The sequence below is a fragment of the Chiloscyllium punctatum genome, chromosome 2, assembly GCF_047496795.1.
Source record: "Chiloscyllium punctatum isolate Juve2018m chromosome 2, sChiPun1.3, whole genome shotgun sequence".
In the NCBI taxonomy this organism is placed as follows: domain Eukaryota; kingdom Metazoa; phylum Chordata; class Chondrichthyes; order Orectolobiformes; family Hemiscylliidae; genus Chiloscyllium; species Chiloscyllium punctatum.
This window is the reverse complement of record NC_092740.1, coordinates 4,051-25,236: the sequence shown is the minus strand read 5'-3', so window position 1 is coordinate 25,236 and position 21,186 is coordinate 4,051. Positions and strand designations below refer to the sequence as shown.

General features: G+C 54.3%; 1 protein-coding gene across 1 annotated transcript in view; it reads right to left on the bottom strand.

The window, feature by feature from the left end:
- The window catches only part of LOC140493638 (receptor-type tyrosine-protein phosphatase mu-like), a gene marked incomplete at its 5' end in the record, with an annotated part of 88,766 nt that extends 68,544 nt beyond the window's left edge, over positions 1 to 20,222 (bottom strand). Inside the window, 4 exons of the mRNA XM_072592303.1 lie at positions 12,058 to 12,209; positions 14,417 to 14,545; positions 17,231 to 17,328; positions 20,186 to 20,222. Of these exons, the coding sequence (XP_072448404.1) occupies positions 12,058 to 12,209; positions 14,417 to 14,545; positions 17,231 to 17,328; positions 20,186 to 20,222 (416 nt within the window). The remainder of the gene's footprint in view (positions 1 to 12,057; positions 12,210 to 14,416; positions 14,546 to 17,230; positions 17,329 to 20,185) is intronic.
- Positions 20,223 to 21,186: the final 964 nt, after the last annotated feature.

Below are 21,186 nucleotides of genomic sequence, written 5' to 3'. Positions count from 1 at the left end.
ACGCCGCACACTGACCCCTCATACTGACCCCTCACACTGATCTGCACTCTGACCCCTCACACTGACCCCTCACACTGCCCCCTCACACTGACACCTCACACTGACCCCTCACACTGACCCCTCACACTGCCCCCTCACACTGACCCCTCACATTGACCCCTCACACTGACCCTTCACATTGACCCCTCACACTGACCCCGCACACTGACCCCGCACACTGACCCCCGCACACTGACCCTGCACATTGACCCCTCACACTACCCCCTCACACTGACCCCTCACATTGACCCCTCACACTGACCCCGCACACTGATCCCACACACTGACCCCCTCACACTGACCTCTCACACTGACCCCTCACATGACCCCTCACAGTGACCCGCACACTGACGCCGCACACTGACCCCCGCACACTGACCCCCGCACACTGACCCCTCACACTGACCCCTCAAACTGACCCTGCACACTGACCCCTCACACCGACCCCCTCACACTGACCCCTCACACTGACCCCTCATACTGACCCTGCACACTGACCCTGCATACTGATCCCTCACTCTGATCCCTCACACTGATCTGCACTCTGACCTCTCACACTGACCCCTCACACTGACCCCTCACACTGACCCTGCACACTGGCCCCTCACACTGATCTGCACTGTGACCTCTCACACTGACCTCTCACACTGACCCTGCACACTGCCCCCGTCACACTGACCCCTCACACTGACCCTGCACACTGACCCCTCACACTGACCCCGCACACTGACCCCGCACACTGACCCCACAAACTGACCCCGCAAACTGACCCCACACACTGATCCCCTCACACTGACCCTTCACATTGACCTCTCCCACTGATCCCGCACACTGACCCCTCACACTGACCCCGCACACTGACCCTGCACACTGACCCCGCACACTGACCCCTCACACTGACCCCGCACACTGACCCCTCATACTGACCCTGCATACTGACCCCTCACACTGATCCTGCATACTGACCCCTCACACTGACCCCTCACACTGATCTGCACTCTGACCTCTCACACTGACCCCTCACACTGACCTGCACACTGACGCCTCACACTGACCCCTCACACTGACCTTGCACGCTGACCCCTCACATGACCCGTCACACTGACCCGCACACTGACCCTGCACACTGACCACTCACACTGACGCCTCACACTGACCCCGCACACTGACCACTCACACTGACCCTGAACACTGACCCTGCACACTGAGCCTGCACACTGACCCCGCACACTGACCCCTCACACCGACCCTGCACATTGACCCCTCACACTGACCCCTCACACCGACCCTGCACACTGACCACTCACAACGACCCTACACATTGATCCCTCACACTGACCCCTCACACTGATCCAGCACATTGGCCCCTCACACTGACCCTGCACATTGGCCCCTCACACTGACCCCGCATACTGACCCCTCACACTGACACTGCACATTGACCCCTCACACTGACCCTGCACACTGACCACTCACAATGACCCCTCACACTAACCCTGCACATTGACCCCTCACACTGACCCTTCACATTGACCCCTCACACTGACCCTGCACACTGATCCCGCACACTGACCCCCTCACACTGGCCCCTCACACTGACCTCCGCACACTGACCCCTCACACTGACCCTTCACATTGACCCCTCACACTGACCCTGCACACTGGCCCCTCACACTGACCCCTCACACTGACACTGCACATTGACCCCTCACATTGACCCCTCACACTGACCCTGCACACTGACTACTCATACTGACCCCTCACACTAACCCTGCACATTGACACCTCACATTGACCCTGCACATTGACCCCTCACACTGACCCCTCACACCGACCCTGCACACTGACCACTCACAACGACCCTACACATTGATCCCTCACACTGACCCCTCACACTGATCCAGCACATTGGCCCCTCACACTGACCCTGCACATTGGCCCCTCACACTGACCCCGCATACTGACCCCTCACACTGACACTGCACATTGACCCCTCACACTGACCCTGCACACTGACCACTCACAATGACCCCTCACACTAACCCTGCACATTGACCCCTCACACTGACCCTTCACATTGACCCCTCACACTGACCCTGCACACTGATCCCGCACACTGACCCCCTCACACTGGCCCCTCACACTGACCCCCGCACACTGACCCCTCACACTGACCCTTCACATTGACCCCTCACACTGACCCTGCACACTGGCCCCTCACACTGACCCCTCACACTGACACTGCACATTGACCCCTCACATTGACCCCTCACACTGACCCTGCACACTGACTACTCACACTGACCCCTCACACTAACCCTGCACATTGACACCTCACATTGACCCTTCACATTGACCCCGCACACTGACCCTGCACACTGATCCCGCACACTGACCCCCTCACACTGACCCCCTCACACTGACCCCTCACATGACCCGTCACAGTGACCCGCACACTGACGCCTCACACTGACCCCGCACATTGACCCCGTACACTGACCCCGCACATTGACCCCTCACACTGACCCCTCACACTGACCCCTCACATGACCCGTCACAGTGACCCGCACACTGACGCCTCACACTGACCCCGCACATTGGCCCCGTACACTGACCCCGCACATTGACCGCTCACACTGACCCCTCATACTGACCCTGCACACTGACCCTGCACACTGACCCCTCACACTGATCCCTCACACTGATCCCTCACACTGATCTGCACTCTGACCCCTCACACTGACCCCTCACACTGACCCGCACACTGACCCGCACACTGACCCTCCACACTGACCACTCACACTGACCCCTCACACTGACGCTCTCACACTGACCCCTCACACTGATCACTCACACTGATCCCTCACACTGATCTGCACTCTGACCCCTCACACTGACCCCTCACATGTCCCGTCACAGAGACCCGCACACTGACCCTGCACACTGACGCCTCACACTGACCCCCGCACACTGACCCCGCACACTGACCCCGCACATTGACCCCTCACACTGACCCCTCATACTGACCCTGCACACTGACCACTCACACTGACGCCTCACACTGACCCCTCATACTGACCCCTCACACTGATCTGCACTCTGACCCCTCACACTGACCCCTCACACTGCCCCCTCACACTGACACCTCACACTGACCCCTCACACTGACCCCTCACACTGCCCCCTCACACTGACCCCTCACATTGACCCCTCACACTGACCCTTCACATTGACCCCTCACACTGACCCCGCACACAGACCTCTCACACTGACCCCGCCCACTGACCCCGCACACTGACCCCCGCACACTGACCCTGCACATTGACCCCTCACACTGACCCCTCATACTGACCCTGCACACTGACTCCTCACACTGACCCCTCACACTGACCCTGCACATTGACCCCTCACCCTGACCCTTCACATTGACCCCTCACACTGACCCCGCACACTTATCCCACACACTGACCCCCTCACACTGACCTCTCACACTGACCCCTCACATGACCCCTCACAGTGACCCGCACACTGACGCCGCACACTGACCCCCGCACACTGACCCCCGCACACTGACCCTGCACACTGACCACTCACACTGACGCCTCACACTGACCCCGCACACTGACCACTCACACTGACCCTTCACATTGACCCCTCACACTGACCCCGCACACTGATCCCGCACACTGACCCCTCACACTAACCCCCTCACACTGACCCCTCACACTGACCTCTCATATGACTCATCACAGTGACCCGCACACTGACCCCTCACACTGACCCCTCACACTGACCCCCTCACACTGACCCCTCACACTGACCCCTCACACTGACCCTTCACACTGACCCCTCACACTGACCCCGCACACTGATCCCGCACACTGACCCCTCACACTGACCCCCTCACACTGACCCCTCACACTGACCCCTCACATGACCCGTCACAGTGACCCGCACACTGACCCCGCACACTGACCCCGCATACTGACCCCCGCACACTGACCCTGCACACTGACCCCTCACACTGACCCCTCACACTGACCCAGCACACTGACCCCTCACACTGACCCTTCACATTGACCCCTCACACTGACCCCGCACACAGACCTCTCACACTGATCCCCTCACACTGACCCCGCACACTGACCCCGCACACTGACCCCCGCACACTGACCCTGCACATTGACCCCTCACACTGACCCCTCATACTGACCCTGCACACTGACTCCTCACACTGACCCCTCACACTGACCCTGCACATTGACCCCTCACCCTGACCCTTCACATTGACCCCTCACACTGACCCCGCACACTGATCCCACACACTGACCCCCTCACACTGACCTCTCACACTGACCCCTCACATGACCCCTCACAGTGACCCGCACACTGACGCCGCACACTGACCCCCGCACACTGACCCCCGCACACTGACCCCTCACACTGACCCCTCAAACTGACCGTGCACACTGACCCCTCACACCGACCCCCTCACACTGACCCCTCACACTGACCCCTCATACTGACCCTGCACACTGACCCTGCATACTGACCCCTCACTCTGATCCCTCACACTGATCTGCACTCTGACCTCTCACACTGACCCCTCACACTGACCCCGCACACTGACCCCGCACACTGACCCCACAAACTGACCCCGCAAACTGACCCCACACACTGATCCCCTCACACTGACCCTTCACATTGACCTCTCCCACTGATCCCGCACACTGACCCCTCACACTGACCCCGCACACTGACCCTGCACACTGACCCCGCACACTGACCCCTCACACTGACCCCGCACACTGACCCCTCATACTGACCCTGCATACTGACCCCTCACACTGATCCTGCATACTGACCCCTCACACTGACCCCTCACACTGATCTGCACTCTGACCTCTCACACTGACCCCTCACACTGACCTGCACACTGACGCCTCACACTGACCCCTCACACTGACCTTGCACGCTGACCCCTCACATGACCCGTCACACTGACCCGCACACTGACCCTGCACACTGACCACTCACACTGACGCCTCACACTGACCCCGCACACTGACCACTCACACTGACCCTGAACACTGACCCTGCACACTGAGCCTGCACACTGACCCCGCACACTGACCCCTCACACCGACCCTGCACATTGACCCCTCACACTGACCCCTCACACCGACCCTGCACACTGACCACTCACAACGACCCTACACATTGATCCCTCACACTGACCCCTCACACTGATCCAGCACATTGGCCCCTCACACTGACCCTGCACATTGGCCCCTCACACTGACCCCGCATACTGACCCCTCACACTGACACTGCACATTGACCCCTCACACTGACCCTGCACACTGACCACTCACAATGACCCCTCACACTAACCCTGCACATTGACCCCTCACACTGACCCTTCACATTGACCCCTCACACTGACCCTGCACACTGATCCCGCACACTGACCCCTCACACTGACCCTTCACATTGACCCCTCACACTGACCCTGCACACTGGCCCCTCACACTGGCCCCTCACACTGACCTCCGCACACTGACCCCTCACACTGACCCTTCACATTGACCCCTCACACTGACCCTGCACACTGGCCCCTCACACTGACCCCTCACACTGACACTGCACATTGACCCCTCACATTGACCACTCACACTGACCCTGCACACTGACTACTCATACTGACCCCTCACACTAACCCTGCACATTGACACCTCACATTGACCCTGCACATTGACCCCTCACACTGACCCCTCACACCGACCCTGCACACTGACCACTCACAACGACCCTACACATTGATCCCTCACACTGACCCCTCACACTGATCCAGCACATTGGCCCCTCACACTGACCCTGCACATTGGCCCCTCACACTGACCCCGCATACTGACCCCTCACACTGACACTGCACATTGACCCCTCACACTGACCCTGCACACTGACCACTCACAATGACCCCTCACACTAACCCTGCACATTGACCCCTCACACTGACCCTTCACATTGACCCCTCACACTGACCCTGCACACTGATCCCGCACACTGACCCCCTCACACTGGCCCCTCACACTGACCCCCGCACACTGACCCCTCACACTGACCCTTCACATTGACCCCTCACACTGACCCTGCACACTGGCCCCTCACACTGACCCCTCACACTGACACTGCACATTGACCCCTCACATTGACCCCTCACACTGACCCTGCACACTGACTACTCACACTGACCCCTCACACTAACCCTGCACATTGACACCTCACATTGACCCTTCACATTGACCCCGCACACTGACCCTGCACACTGATCCCGCACACTGACCCCCTCACACTGACCCCTCACATGACCCGTCACAGTGACCCGCACACTGACGCCTCACACTGACCCCGCACATTGACCCCGTACACTGACCCCGCACATTGACCCCTCACACTGACCCCTCACACTGACCCCTCACATGACCCGTCACAGTGACCCGCACACTGACGCCTCACACTGACCCCGCACATTGGCCCCGTACACTGACCCCGCACATTGACCGCTCACACTGACCCCTCATACTGACCCTGCACACTGACCCTGCACACTGACCCCTCACACTGATCCCTCACACTGATCCCTCACACTGATCTGCACTCTGACCCCTCACACTGACCCCTCACACTGACCCGCACACTGACCCGCACACTGACCCTCCACACTGACCACTCACACTGACCCCTCACACTGACGCTCTCACACTGACCCCTCACACTGATCACTCACACTGATCCCTCACACTGATCTGCACTCTGACCCCTCACACTGACCCCTCACATGTCCCGTCACAGAGACCCGCACACTGACCCTGCACACTGACGCCTCACACTGACCCCCGCACACTGACCCCGCACACTGACCCCGCACATTGACCCCTCACACTGACCCCTCATACTGACCCTGCACACTGACCACTCACACTGACGCCTCACACTGACCCCTCATACTGACCCCTCACACTGATCTGCACTCTGACCCCTCACACTGACCCCTCACACTGCCCCCTCACACTGACACCTCACACTGACCCCTCACACTGACCCCTCACACTGCCCCCTCACACTGACCCCTCACATTGACCCCTCACACTGACCCTTCACATTGACCCCTCACACTGACCCCGCACACAGACCTCTCACACTGACCCCGCACACTGACCCCGCACACTGACCCCCGCACACTGACCCTGCACATTGACCCCTCACACTGACCCCTCATACTGACCCTGCACACTGACTCCTCACACTGACCCCTCACACTGACCCTGCACATTGACCCCTCACCCTGACCCTTCACATTGACCCCTCACACTGACCCCGCACACTTATCCCACACACTGACCCCCTCACACTGACCTCTCACACTGACCCCTCACATGACCCCTCACAGTGACCCGCACACTGACGCCGCACACTGACCCCCGCACACTGACCCCCGCACACTGACCCTGCACACTGACCACTCACACTGACGCCTCACACTGACCCCGCACACTGACCACTCACACTGACCCTTCACATTGACCCCTCACACTGACCCCGCACACTGATCCCGCACACTGACCCCTCACACTAACCCCCTCACACTGACCCCTCACACTGACCTCTCACATGACCCATCACAGTGACCCGCACACTGACCCCTCACACTGACCCCTCACACTGACCCCCTCACACTGACCCCTCACACTGACCCCTCACACTGACCCTTCACATTGACCCCTCACACTGACCCCGCACACTGATCCCGCACACTGACCCCTCACACTGACCCCCTCACACTGACCCCTCACACTGACCCCTCACATGACCCATCACAGTGACCCCTCACACTGACCCCTCACACTGACCCCTCACACTGACCCCCTCACACTGACCCCTCACACTGACCCCTCACACTGACCCCCTCACACTGACCCCTCACACTAACCCTGCACATTGACCCCTCACACTGACCCATCACATTGACCCCTCACACTGACCCCGCACACTGATCCCGCACACTGACCCCTCACACTGACCCCCTCACACTGACCCCTCACACTGACCCCTCACATGACCCGTCACAGTGACCCGCACACTGACCCCGCACACTGACCCCGCATACTGACCCCCGCACACTGACCCTGCACACTGACCCCTCACACTGACCCCTCACACTGACCCAGCACACTGACCCCTCACACTGACCCTTCACATTGACCCCTCACACTGACCCCGCACACAGACCTCTCACACTGATCCCCTCACACTGACCCCGCACACTGACCCCGCACACTGACCCCCGCACACTGACCCTGCACATTGACCCCTCACACTGACCCCTCATACTGACCCTGCACACTGACTCCTCACACTGACCCCTCACACTGACCCCTCATACTGACCCTGCACACTGACCCTGCATACTGACCCCTCACTCTGATCCCTCACACTGATCTGCACTCTGACCTCTCACACTGACCCCTCACACTGACCCCTCACACTGACCCTGCACACTGGCCCCTCACACTGATCTGCACTGTGACCTCTCACACTGACCCCTCACACTGACCCTGCACACTGCCCCCGTCACACTGACCCCTCACACTGACCCTGCACACTGACCCCTCACACTGACCCCGCACACTGACCCCGCACACTGACCCCACAAACTCACCCCGCAAACTGACCCCACACACTGATCCCCTCACACTGACCCTTCACATTGACCTCTCCCACTGATCCCGCACACTGACCCCTCACACTGACCCCGCACACTGACCCTGCACACTGACCCTGCACACTGACCCCTCACACTGACCCCGCACACTGACCCCTCACACTGCCCCCTCACACTGACACCTCACACTGACCCCTCACACTGACCCCTCACACTGCCCCCTCACACTGACCCCTCACATTGACCCCTCACACTGTCCCCTCACACTGACTCCTCACACTGACCCCTCACACTGACCCCTCACACTGCCCCCTCACACTGACCCCTCACATTGACCCTTCACACTGATCTGCACTCTGACCCGCACACTGACCCTGCACACTGACCACTCACACTAATGCCTCACACTGACCCCGCACACTGACCACTCACACTGACCCTGAACACTGACCCTGCACACTGAGCCTGCACACTGACCCCGCACACTGACCCCTCACACCGACCCTGCACATTGACCCCTCACACTGACCCCTCACACCGACCCTGCACACTGACCACTCACACCGACCCTACACATTGACCCCTCACACTGACCCCTCACACTGACCACTCACAATGACCCCTCACACTAACCCTGCACGTTGACCCCTCACACTGACCCTTCACATTGACCCCTCACACTGACCCTGCACACTGATCCCGCACACTGACCCCCTCACACTGGCCCCTCACACTGACCCCCGCACACTGACCCCGCACACTGACCCTGCACACTGACCCCGCACATTGACCCCTCACACTGACCCCTCATACTGACCCTGCACACTGACCACTCACACTGACGCCTCACACTGACCCCTCATACTGACCCCTCACACTGATCTGCACTCTGACCCCTCACACTGACCCCTCACACTGCCCCCTCACACTGACACCTCACACTGACCCCTCACACTGACCCCTCACACTGCCCCCTCACACTGACCCCTCACATTGACCCCTCACACTGTCCCCTCACACTGACTCCTCACACTGACCCCTCACACTGACCCCTCACACTGCCCCCTCACACTGACCCCTCACATTGACCCTTCACACTGACCCCTCACACTGCCCCCTCACACTGACCCCTCACACTGCCCCCTCACACTGCCCCCTCACACTTACCCCTCACACTGACCCCGCACACTGACCCTGCACACTGACCCCTAACACCGAATGCCCCCACAGCAAACCCCTGTCCACCACAGATTACTGCTGACCGCTCCCCCCAGCCCACCGATGGGCAGTTTGCCTCACTCCCCCAGTAGAAACCGCTGAGGAAAACAGGGGTACGGGGTTTCCCAGCCTCACCACCAGGGGTTCGGGGTTTCCCAGCCTCACCCCCAGGGGTATGGGGTTTCCCAGCCTCACCACCAGGGTTACGGGGTTTTCCAGCCTCCACCCCATGGGTAAGGGGTTTCCCAGCCTCTCCCCCAGGGTTACGGGGTTTCCCAGCCTCCACCCCATGGGTAAGGGGTTTCCCAGCCTCCACCCCATGGGTATGGGGTTTCCCAGCCTCCACCCCATGGGTAAGGGGTTTCCTAGCCTCTCCCCCAGGGTTACGGGGTTTCCCAGCCTCCACCCCATGGGTACGGGGTTTCCCAGCCACACCCTTGGGAATACGGGGTTTCCCAGCCTTTCCCCCAGGGTTGTGGGGTTTCCCAGCCTCCACCCCATGGGTACGGGGTTTCCCAGCCACACCCCTGGGAATACGGGGTTTCCCAGCCTTTCCCCCAGGGTTGTGGGGTTTCCCAGCCTCCACCCCATGGGTACGGGGTTTCCCAGCCTCTCCTCCAGGGTTATAGGGTTTCTCAGCCTCCACCCCATGAGTATGGGGTTTCCCAGCCTCTCCCCCAGGGTTATGGGGTTTCCCAGCCTTCCCATCCCCATGGGTATGGAGTTTCCCAGCCACATCCCTGGGGATACGGGGTTTCCCAGCCTCACCCCCAGGGTTACTGGGTTTCGCAGCCTCCTCCCTATGCGTACAGGGTTTCCCAGTCTCCAGCCCATGGGTACGGGGTTTCCCAGCCACACCCATGGGGGTACGGCGTTTCCCAGCCTCTCCCCCAGGGTTATGGGGTTTCCCAACCTCTCCCCTATGGGTACCAGGTTTCCCAGCCTCCCCCCAGGAGTACGGGGTCTCCCAGTCTCTCCCCCAGGGGTACGGGGTTTCCCAGCGTCTCCCCCATGGGTACGGGGGTTTCCCAGCCTCTCCCCCATGGGTACGGGGTTTCCCAACCTCTCCCCCAGGGTTATGGGGTTTCCCAGCCTCCCCACCAGGGGTACGGGGTTTCCTAGCCTCTCCCCCAGGGGTACGGGGTTTCCCAGCCTCACCCCCAGGGGTACGGGGTTTCCCAGCGTCTCCCCCATGGGTACGGGGGTTTCCCAGCCTCTCCCCCATGGGTACGGGGGTTTCCCAGCCTCTCCCCCAGGGGTACGGGGTTTCCCAGCCTCTCCCCCATGGGTACGGGGGTTTCCCAGCCTCTCCCCCATGGGTACAGGGGTTTCCCAGCCTCTCCCCCATGGGTACGGGGGTTTCCCAGCCTCTCCCCCATGGGTACGGGGGTTTCCCAGCCTCTCCCCCAGGGGTACGGGGGTTTCACAGCCTCTCCCCCAGGGGTACGGGGTTTCCCAGCCTCTCCCCCATGGGTACGGGGGTTTCCCAGCCTCTCCCCCAGGGGTACGGGGTTTCCCAGCCTCTCCCCCATGGGTACGGGGGTTTCACAGCCTCTCCCCCATGGGTACGGGGGTTTCCCAGCCTCTCCCCCATGGGTACGGGGGTTTCCCAGCCTCTCCCCCAGGGGTACGGGGTTTCCCAGCCTCTCCCCCATGGGTACGGGGGTTTCCCAGCCTCTCCCCCATGGGTACGGGGGTTTCCCAGCCTCTCCCCCATGGGTACGGGGTTTCCCAACCTCTCCCCCAGGGTTATGGGGTTTCCCAGCCTCCCCACCAGGGGTACGGGGTTTCCTAGCCTCTCCCCCAGGGGTACGGGGTTTCCCAGCCTCTCCCCCAGGGGTACGGGGTTTCCCAGCCTCACCCCCAGGGGTACGGGGTTTCCCAGCGTCTCCCCCATGGGTACGGGGGTTTCCCAGCCTCTCCCCCATGGGTACGGGGGTTTCCCAGCCTCTCCCCCAGGGGTACGGGGTTTCCCAGCCTCTCCCCCATGGGTACGGGGGTTTCCCAGCCTCTCCCCCAGGGGTACGGGGTTTCCCAGCCTCTCCCCCATGGGTACGGGGGTTTCCCAGCCTCACCTGCAGTGGATGACGATGGGCCCAGTGTGGGGAAGGGTCTGGTTGATGGCTTTGAGGAATCGGTACATGGTGATCTGATTACGGGGGACTCCATGATCTGGCCACTGGAGATAGTGGAATTGCTGCACCTTCCGGGTGGAGGGAGAACCATCCTGAGGGACCGAGACAGGGAGAGGAGGAGGGACACAGAGGGAGAGAGAGAGAGATTCACACACACAGAGAAGGGGGTAAGAGAGGGTGAGGGGAAGAGAAAGGAAGAGGGAGGGGTTAGGATGAGAGAGAGAGACAGGCAAAGGAAGAGTATAGAGGGAGAGAAAGCAAAGGAGAGAGAGAGAGAGAGGGATACATGGGTGGGGAGGAGGATGAGAGAAAGAGAGAAGGAAAGAGAGAGAGAGATAGAGGCAGTGAGGGGTGGGAGAGCGAGTCAGTTGTATTCAGCAGATGCAACGCTCCCCTATTCCGAATATTCGGAATCCACACTCTCTCGTGTTTATTCGTCCTTCACCCCCTACCCTTCCTTGTCCTTAAAAGTGCAAGATGTAGGAGGAGATGTGGTGAGTCTATTCCACAATTCAATACGATCAAGGCCGGCCTTAAAATCCTCAACTCCACTTTTCATTTTGCCCGGAACCCCTCGATCCCGTTCCTGATTAAAACTCTGTCTGTCTCAGCCTTGAATGTCCTGAAGGACCCAGCCCCGACAGCTCCCTGTGAGGTACAATTCCACAGATTGACTCCCCTCAGAGAGAGGGAATGCTTCCCTATCTCTGTCTTCAATGGGTGAGCCCTTATTCTAGGATGCTGCCCTCAGGTTCGACTCTCCCATATAGGGATACACCACCCCCACATCTTGCTGATGACACAAAGCTGGGGGGCGGGGTGAAATGTGAGGAGGATGTTAGGAGATTACAGGGTGACCTGGACAGGTTAGGTGAGTGGGCAGATGCATGGCAGATGCAGTTTAATGTGGATAAATGTGTGGTTATCTACTTTGGTGGCAAGAACAGGAAGGCAGCCTCCCCCACTCACCTTATTGAACTCTATGCTACTCTCTCCCCACCCCCACCCTCCTCTCGCTTATCTCTCCACGCTTCAGGCTCACTGCCTTTATTCCTGATGAAGGGCTTTTGCCTGAAACGTCGATTTCGAAGCTCCTTGGTTGCTGCCTGAACTGCTGTGCTTTTCCAGCACCACTCTAATCTAGAATCTGGTTTCCAGCATCTGCAGTTATTGTTTTTACCTAAATGGAGTCAAGTTAGGTAAAGGGGCAATACAAAGAGATCTGGGTGTTCTTGTACACCAGTCAATGAAGGCAACATGCAGATACAGCAGGTAGTGAAGAAAGCTAATAGCATGCTGGCCTTCATAACAAGAGGGATTGAGTATCAAAGAGGTTCTTCTGCAGCTGTACAGGGCCCTGGTGAGACCATACCTGGAGTACTATGTGCCGTTCTGGTCTCCAAATTTGAGGAAAGACATTCTGGCTATTGAGGGAGTGCAGCGTAGGTTCACGAGGTCAATTCCTGGAATAGCGGGATTACCTTACACTGAAAGACTGGAGCGACTGGGCTTGTATACCCTTGAGTTTAGAAGACTGAGAGGGGATCTGATTCAGACATATAAGATATTTAAAGGATTGGACACTCTGGAGGCAGGAAATGTGTTTCCGCTGATGGGTGAGACCAGAACCAGAGGACACAGCTTAAAAATACGGGGTAGACCATTTAGGACAGAGATGAGGAGAAACTGTTTCACCCAGAGAGTGGTGGCTGTGTGGAATGCTCTGCCCCAGAGGGCAGTGGAGGCCCAGTCTCTGGATTCATTTAAGAAAGAGTTGGATAGAGCTCTTAAAGATAGTGGAATCCAGGGTTACGTAGATATGGCAGGAACAGGATACTGATTAAGGATGATCAGCCATGATCATATTGAATGGTGGTGTAGGCTCAAAGGGCAGAATGGCCTACTCCTGCACCTATTGTCTATTGTCTCCCCCTGTCAAACTCCCTGAGAATATTGTGTGTTTCCACAAGGTCACCTCTCATTCCACTAAACTCTAATGAGTACAGGCCCAGCCTCCTCAACCTTTCCTCATAAGACAGTCCCTCCATCCCCTGGGTCAGCCGAGTGAACCTTCCCTGGACTGTCTCCAACACCAATCTATCTTTGCTTAGATACGGGGCCCAGGCTGTATTGCAGCTGGGGCCTGACTTGCATATTGTCCAATCACCTCCTCTCTCCTCCATTCACCTGCTCTTATACTCACAACGCAGCCTCTTCCCATTCTTTTCTCATCCCCATTTCCCTTCATGATTCCCCGTTCCCATCCTCCTTTTCACCTGCCATTCCTCAGAGCCCTCACCTTCGTCACTTGGAAATTTCGGATGATGAAGCTCTTTGATGTCTGACTGGGAGGTGCTGTGGAGACGACGGTGAAATCTCCATATCTTTCCCTCTGATGCTGATCAGGCCAATACTGTTCACACTTGGGCTGAGAAGAGCAGATACTGTTACTGAGCAGATACTGTTACTGAGCTGATATTATTACTGAGCAGATATTATTACTCAGCAGATATTATTACTGAGGAGATATTGTAAGTTAGCAGATACTGTTACTGAGCTGATATTGTTACTGAGCAGATATTGTTACTGAGGAGATATTGTAAGTTAGCAGATACTGTTACTGAGCTGATATTATTACTGAGCTGATATTATTACTGAGCAAATACTGTTACTGAGCAGATACTGTTACTGAGCAGATATTTTCAGTGAACAGATACTGTTACTGAGCAGATACTGTTTTTCAGCAGATATTGTTAGTTAGCAGATACTGTTACTAAGCAGATATTGTTAGTTAGCAGATATTGTTACTGAGCAGATATTGTTATTGAGCAGATATTGTCAGTGAGCAGATATTTTTACTGAGCAGATATTGTTAGTTAGCAGATATTGTCGGTGAGCAGATACTGTTTCTGAGCAGATACTGTTACTGAGTGGATAATGTCAGTGAGCAGATACTGTTACTGAGCAGGTATTGTTAGTTAGCAGATATTGTTACTGAGCAGATATTGTCAGTGAGCAGATACTGTTACTGAGCAGATATTGTTAGTCAGCAGATATTGTCAATGAGCAGATACTGTTATTGAGCAGATATTGTTAGTTATCAGATACTGTTACTAAGCAGATATTGTTAGTTATCAGCTATTGTTACTGAGCAGATATTGTTACTGAGCAGATATTGTTAGTTATAAGCTATTGTTACTGAGCAGATATTGTTACTGAGCAGATATTGTTACAGAGCAGATATTGTTACTGAGCAGATATTGTTAGTTAACAGATACTGTTACTGAATGGATATTGTCAGTGAGCAGATACTGTTACTGAGCGGATATTGTTAGTGAGCAGATACTGTTACTAAGCAGATATTGTTAGTTAGCAGATATTGTTACTGAGCAGATATTGTTATTGAGCAGATATTGTTAGTTAACAGATACTGTTACTGAATGGATATTGTCAGTGAGCAGATACTGTTACTGAGCGGATATTGTTAGTGAGCAGATACTGTTACTAAGCAGATACTGTTACTGAGCTGATATTATTACTGAGCAGATATTATTACTCAGCAGATATTATTACTGAGGAGATATTGTAAGTTAGCAGATACTGTTACTGAGCTGATATTGTTACTGAGCAGATATTGTTACTGAGGAGATATTGTAAGTTAGCAGATACTGTTACTGAGCTGATATTATTACTGAGCTGATATTATTACTGAGCAAATACTGTTACTGAGCAGATACTGTTACTGAGCAGATATTTTCAGTGAACAGATACTGTTACTGAGCAGATACTGTTTTTCAGCAGATATTGTTAGTTAGCAGATACTGTTACTAAGCAGATATTGTTAGTTAGCAGATATTGTTACTGAGCAGATATTGTTATTGAGCAGATATTGTCAGTGAGCAGATATTTTTACTGAGCAGATATTGTTAGTTAGCAGATATTGTCGGTGAGCAGATACTGTTTCTGAGCAGATACTGTTACTGAGCAGATATTTTCAGTGAACAGATACTGTTACTGAGCAGATACTGTTTTTCAGCAGATATTGTTAGTTAGCAGATACTGTTACTAAGCAGATATTGTTAGTTAGCAGATATTGTTACTGAGCAGATATTGTTATTGAGCAGATATTGTCAGTGAGCAGATATTTTTACTGAGCAGATATTGTTAGTTAGCAGATATTGTCAGTGAGCAGATACTGTTACTGAGCAGGTATTGTTAGTTAGCAGATATTGTTACTGAGCAGATATTGTCAGTGAGCAGATACTGTTACTGAGCAGATATTGTTAGTCAGCAGATATTGTCAATGAGCAGATACTGTTATTGAGCAGATATTGTTAGTTATCAGATACTGTTACTAAGCAGATATTGTTAGTTATCAGCTATTGTTACTGAGCAGATATTGTTACTGAGCAGATATTGTCGGTGAGCAGATACTGTTTTTCAGCAGATATTGTTAGTTAGCAGATACTGTTACTAAGCAGATATTGTTAGTTATAAGCTATTGTTACTGAGCAGATATTGTTACTGAGCAGATATTGTTACTGAGCAGATATTGTTAGTTAACAGATACTGTTACTGAATGGATATTGTCAGTGAGCAGATACTGTTACTGAGCGGATATTGTTAGTGAGCAGATACTGTTACTAAGCAGATACTGTTATTGAGCCGATATTGTTACTGAGCAGATATGTTACTGTACTGTCATTGTTGGAGGCCGAGTGACCACTGGCTGTGGTCAGGCTGGATGGGTATGTGCTACAGTCAGTGAAGGAGCTGGGCTCAGCTTCAAGGCTGGAATTAAGGGCCAATGTTCTGAGAAGAGGCAGAGGGCATGGCTTAGGTTCAGTAAGGGACAGAATGAGGGGAGGGGCTAGACCCTGGGAGGGCATTAGGTCAAGTGTCTAAGGCAATCAGGCTGGTGGGAAGGGTCAGGGGTAGGATTAGTGGGCATTGGGTCAAGGTCAGGTTTAATGAGGATGGGGTCAGGGGTCAGGTTTAATGGGGATGGGGTCAGGGGTCAGGGTTAGTGGGGATGAGGTCAGGGTCAGGAGTCAGGTTAAGTGAGGATGAGATTGGACTCAGCGGTCAGGTTTAGTGGGGTCAGGGGTCATACCTTGTCCTGCTCAATAAGGTTGGTCAACATGATGATAATGTTGGAATCTTCTTGCCAAATCATTTCCCAGAAATCAGCGATGGTGTGAGACAGAGGACCTGGGAAAACCAGATCAGGTTTAGACATTTGGGAAATCAATACCAGGAGTAGGCCATTCGGCCCTTTGAGCCTGTTCACTATCCAATCGGCTAATCATCCAATTCAATAGCTGGTTCCCACTTTCTCCCATTAACCTTTAATCCTGTTAGTCCTAAAACTATTTCAAACACTTCCTTGGAAATATTCAAAACGTTTGAGCTTGGTTGCTGTCTGTGTTCCACTGACACTCCACTTTCTGGGGAAAGACATTTCTCCTCATCCTGATCTGGAAGGGCCTATCCTGGCCCCTGGCCCTTGAGCCTGAGAGGCCAGTTTCTAGATTCCCTGTGTCTGCTCCCTGGGACTGGGGTCAGATAGCTGGACACTGGAGAGTGTGAGTTCCCTAATTGAGGGTGTTCATCCAGTTCAATCAGGGAGGCCTGGCTGACATAAAAGGATGACTTTCAGGAATATTGAGTCTTGACTCAGTGAGAGGCAGTGATACTGTCAAAGGCTGTGCTTTGGTAAATAAAGGGTGATTGGTGATGGGATCCCAGCCTCTGAGGAGTTATTTTAATCCTGTTTAATCTGTTTCCTCTCCAGTCCAGGCAATGTCCTGATGAATCTCCTCTGCACTCTCTCCAGTGCAATCACATCCCTCCTACAATGTGGATTCCAGAACTGCACACAATAGTCTAGCTGTGGCCTAACCTACTTTTTATACAGTTCAGAAAACATTGTTGATCTTAAACAGTCAGAAGGTAAGTATCCCCTGTACTTTCTTAACCACTTTATCCCCCTGTGCTGATCCTTAAGGGACCAGTGTACATGCACACCTCGGTGCTTCTCAGAGTCCTTCTGTACATCATGTATTTCCTTGCCTTGTTTGTCTTACCCAAGTGCATCCCCTCTCTTGTACCTGGATTGAATCCCACTTGCCGCTGATCAGCCCACCTGACCAACCCGTTATATCCTCCTGGAATCGAAGACTATCCTGCCAATTTTTATACCATTCGCAAACTCCTTGGTCAATGCTCTGATGTTCAAGTCCAAGTCATTTTATAAAAACCACAAACAGCAAGGGCTCCGACACTGACCCCTGTGGGACCCCACTGGACACAGGCTCCCAGTCCCAAAAACAAACCCTCCAACCATCACCCTCTGTATCCTGCACTCAGTCAATTCTGGATTCAGTTTGTCAAATTTCCGTGGATGCGATGGGCTCTTACCTTAACTGTCAGTCTCCCATTCAAGACCTCATCAAAAACTTTGCTGAAGTCCAAGTCGACCGCATCAAAGCATTGCTCTCTTCTACATGCACTGTCACCTCTTTGAAAAACTCAATCAAGTTAGTCAGACGTAACCTCTCCTTACTAAACCATACCGAGTGTTCTTGTTAATCCCTGCCTCTCCAAGTTCAACTTAATTCTGTCCCTCAGAATTGTCTCCAAATACCACCAAGGTTAGGCTGATCAGCCTCTAGTTTCCTGGATTATCTCTTGCTCCCTTCTCTCATAATGGTACCACATTAGCTGTCCTCCAGTCCCCTGGCACTTCTCCTGTGGCCAGAGAGGAATTGAAAATTATTGCCAGTGCTGCCAGTCCTCCAATTCCTGACTCAACCTTCCACCAGCCCTGGAGAGGTACCTACTGTTAACCTGCTCGGCCATTTAGAAGCTCCATGCAGTCCAGACTATTTTCTTTAATTGTATCAGAAACATATCCCTGATTTCTCTCATCATTTTGTTCCTCTCATTAGTCAATGCCCACACACAGTGTTCAATCAGAAACCTACCCGTACCCTCTGGCTCAGGGCACAAGTTATCACCAAGCTCCAGAATGGGCCCGACTCTTCCCCTGGTTATCCTTTGATCCTGAACATATATGAACGTATAATCAGGGTTCTCTCTTATTTCCTATATCCCCAATCACTTTCCCGATTTCTGAGTTAAGTTCCCTCTTGCACATTCTACATTCATTGAAGGCTTCTCTTATTTGGAGTCCTCAGTATCAGCCTTTAGCCTCCCTTTCCCTTCATCCACCTGCTGTCAATCACGAGATATTCAGGGCTCACCGGATTTGGTGATGCCATCCTTTGTCTTTATTGGAAGATGTTGGCCCTGTGCTCTGTTTGGATGTGAGGCACAACTCGGGCACAGATTTACCAAATGTTGTTCAACATGGAGGAGTACTGATTCATCAGCTGGGGGGGGGGGGGGGGGGGAGGATGGTGTGTGGTAATCAGCGGGAGGTTTCCTTTCCCATGTTTAACCTGAAGCCACGGGAGATCATGGGGAATGGAGCTAATATTGGGGACTCCCAGAGCAACCCCCTTCCCGACTGTATCCCACTGTGCCCCCTCCCCAAACATACCCAGGGATGGTAATGGTGGGGCCTGGGACATTGTCTGTGAGGTAGGAGTCTGTGAGTATGACTCTGTCAGGATGGTGTTTGATGAGTCCATGAGACAGTTATAGAGTCATAGAGATGTACAGCACAGAAACAGACCCTTCGGTCCAACCCGTCCATGCCAGCCAGATATCCCAACCCAATCTAGTCCCACCTGCCAGCACCCGGCCCATATCCCTCCAAACCCTTCTTATTCATATACCCTCCAAATGCCTCCAAAATGTTGCAATTGTACCAGCCTCAGATAGAGCAGTTGTTATACAGCTAACACTCGAATGGGTAATTTTGAAAATTCAGCATTCAGATGAAAATCCAGTGACATTCCTCCTGTAAACAGCCAGCTCAGGAAGGCCCGACTGAATAATTATAGTCACCAAGAGACACTTCTTCAAACAGCACAGTGTGACCAACACTCAGTGTTACTGCCTCCTATCAGTGAAACAAAGCAGTGCAGGAAGATACACCTACCTTGTGTGGCAATGTAATACTTGCGCTTCTTATATCCCTGAAACAGAAAAGCTGTGAGTCAACATATTTCTGTAACAAGAGAGCAGTGTGTCCGTACAGTAATACAGGGGCAGTGTGTCTGTGCTGTAATACAGGAGCAGTGTGTCCGTGCTGTAATACAGGGGCAGTGTGTCCGTGCTGTAATACAGGAGCAGTGTGTCCGTACAGTAATACAGGGGCAGTGTGTCTGTGCTGTAATACAGGAGCAGTGTGTCCGTGCTGTAATACAGGGGCAGTGTGTCCGTGCTGTAATACAGGAGCAGTGTGTCCGTGCTGTAATACAGGGGCAGTGTGTCTGTGGTGTAATACAGGGGCAGTGTGTCCGTGCTGTAATACAGGGGCAGTGTGCCTGCGCTGTAATACAGGAGCAGTGTGTCTGTGCTGTAATACAGGAGCAGTGTGTCTGTGCTGTAATACAGGGGCAGTGTGTCCGTGCTGTAATACAGGGGCAGTGTGTCCGTGCTGTAATACAGGGGCAGTGAGTCTGTGGTGTAATACAGGGGCAGTGTGTCCGTGCTGTAATACAGGAGCAGTGTGTCTGTGCTGTAATACAGGGGCAGTGTATCCGTGCTGTAATACAGGGGCAGTGTGTCTGTGCTGTAATACAGGGGCAGTGTAACCATGCTGTAATACAGGAGCAGTGTGTCTGTGCTGTAATACAGGAGCAGTGTGTCCGTGCTGTAATACAGGGGCAGTGTGTCTGTGCTGTATTACAGGGGCAGTGTGTCCATGCTGTAATACAGGGGCAGTGTGTCCGTGCTGTAATACAGGAGCAGTGTGTCCGTGCTGTAATACAGGGGCAGTGTGCCTGTGCTGTAATACAGGGGCAGTGTGTCCGTGCTGTAATACAGGGGCAGTATGTCCATGCTGTAATACAGGAGCAGTGTGTCCGTGCTGTAATACAGGGGCAGTGTGTCTGTGCTGTAATACAGGGGCAGTGTGTCCGTGCTGTAATACAGGGG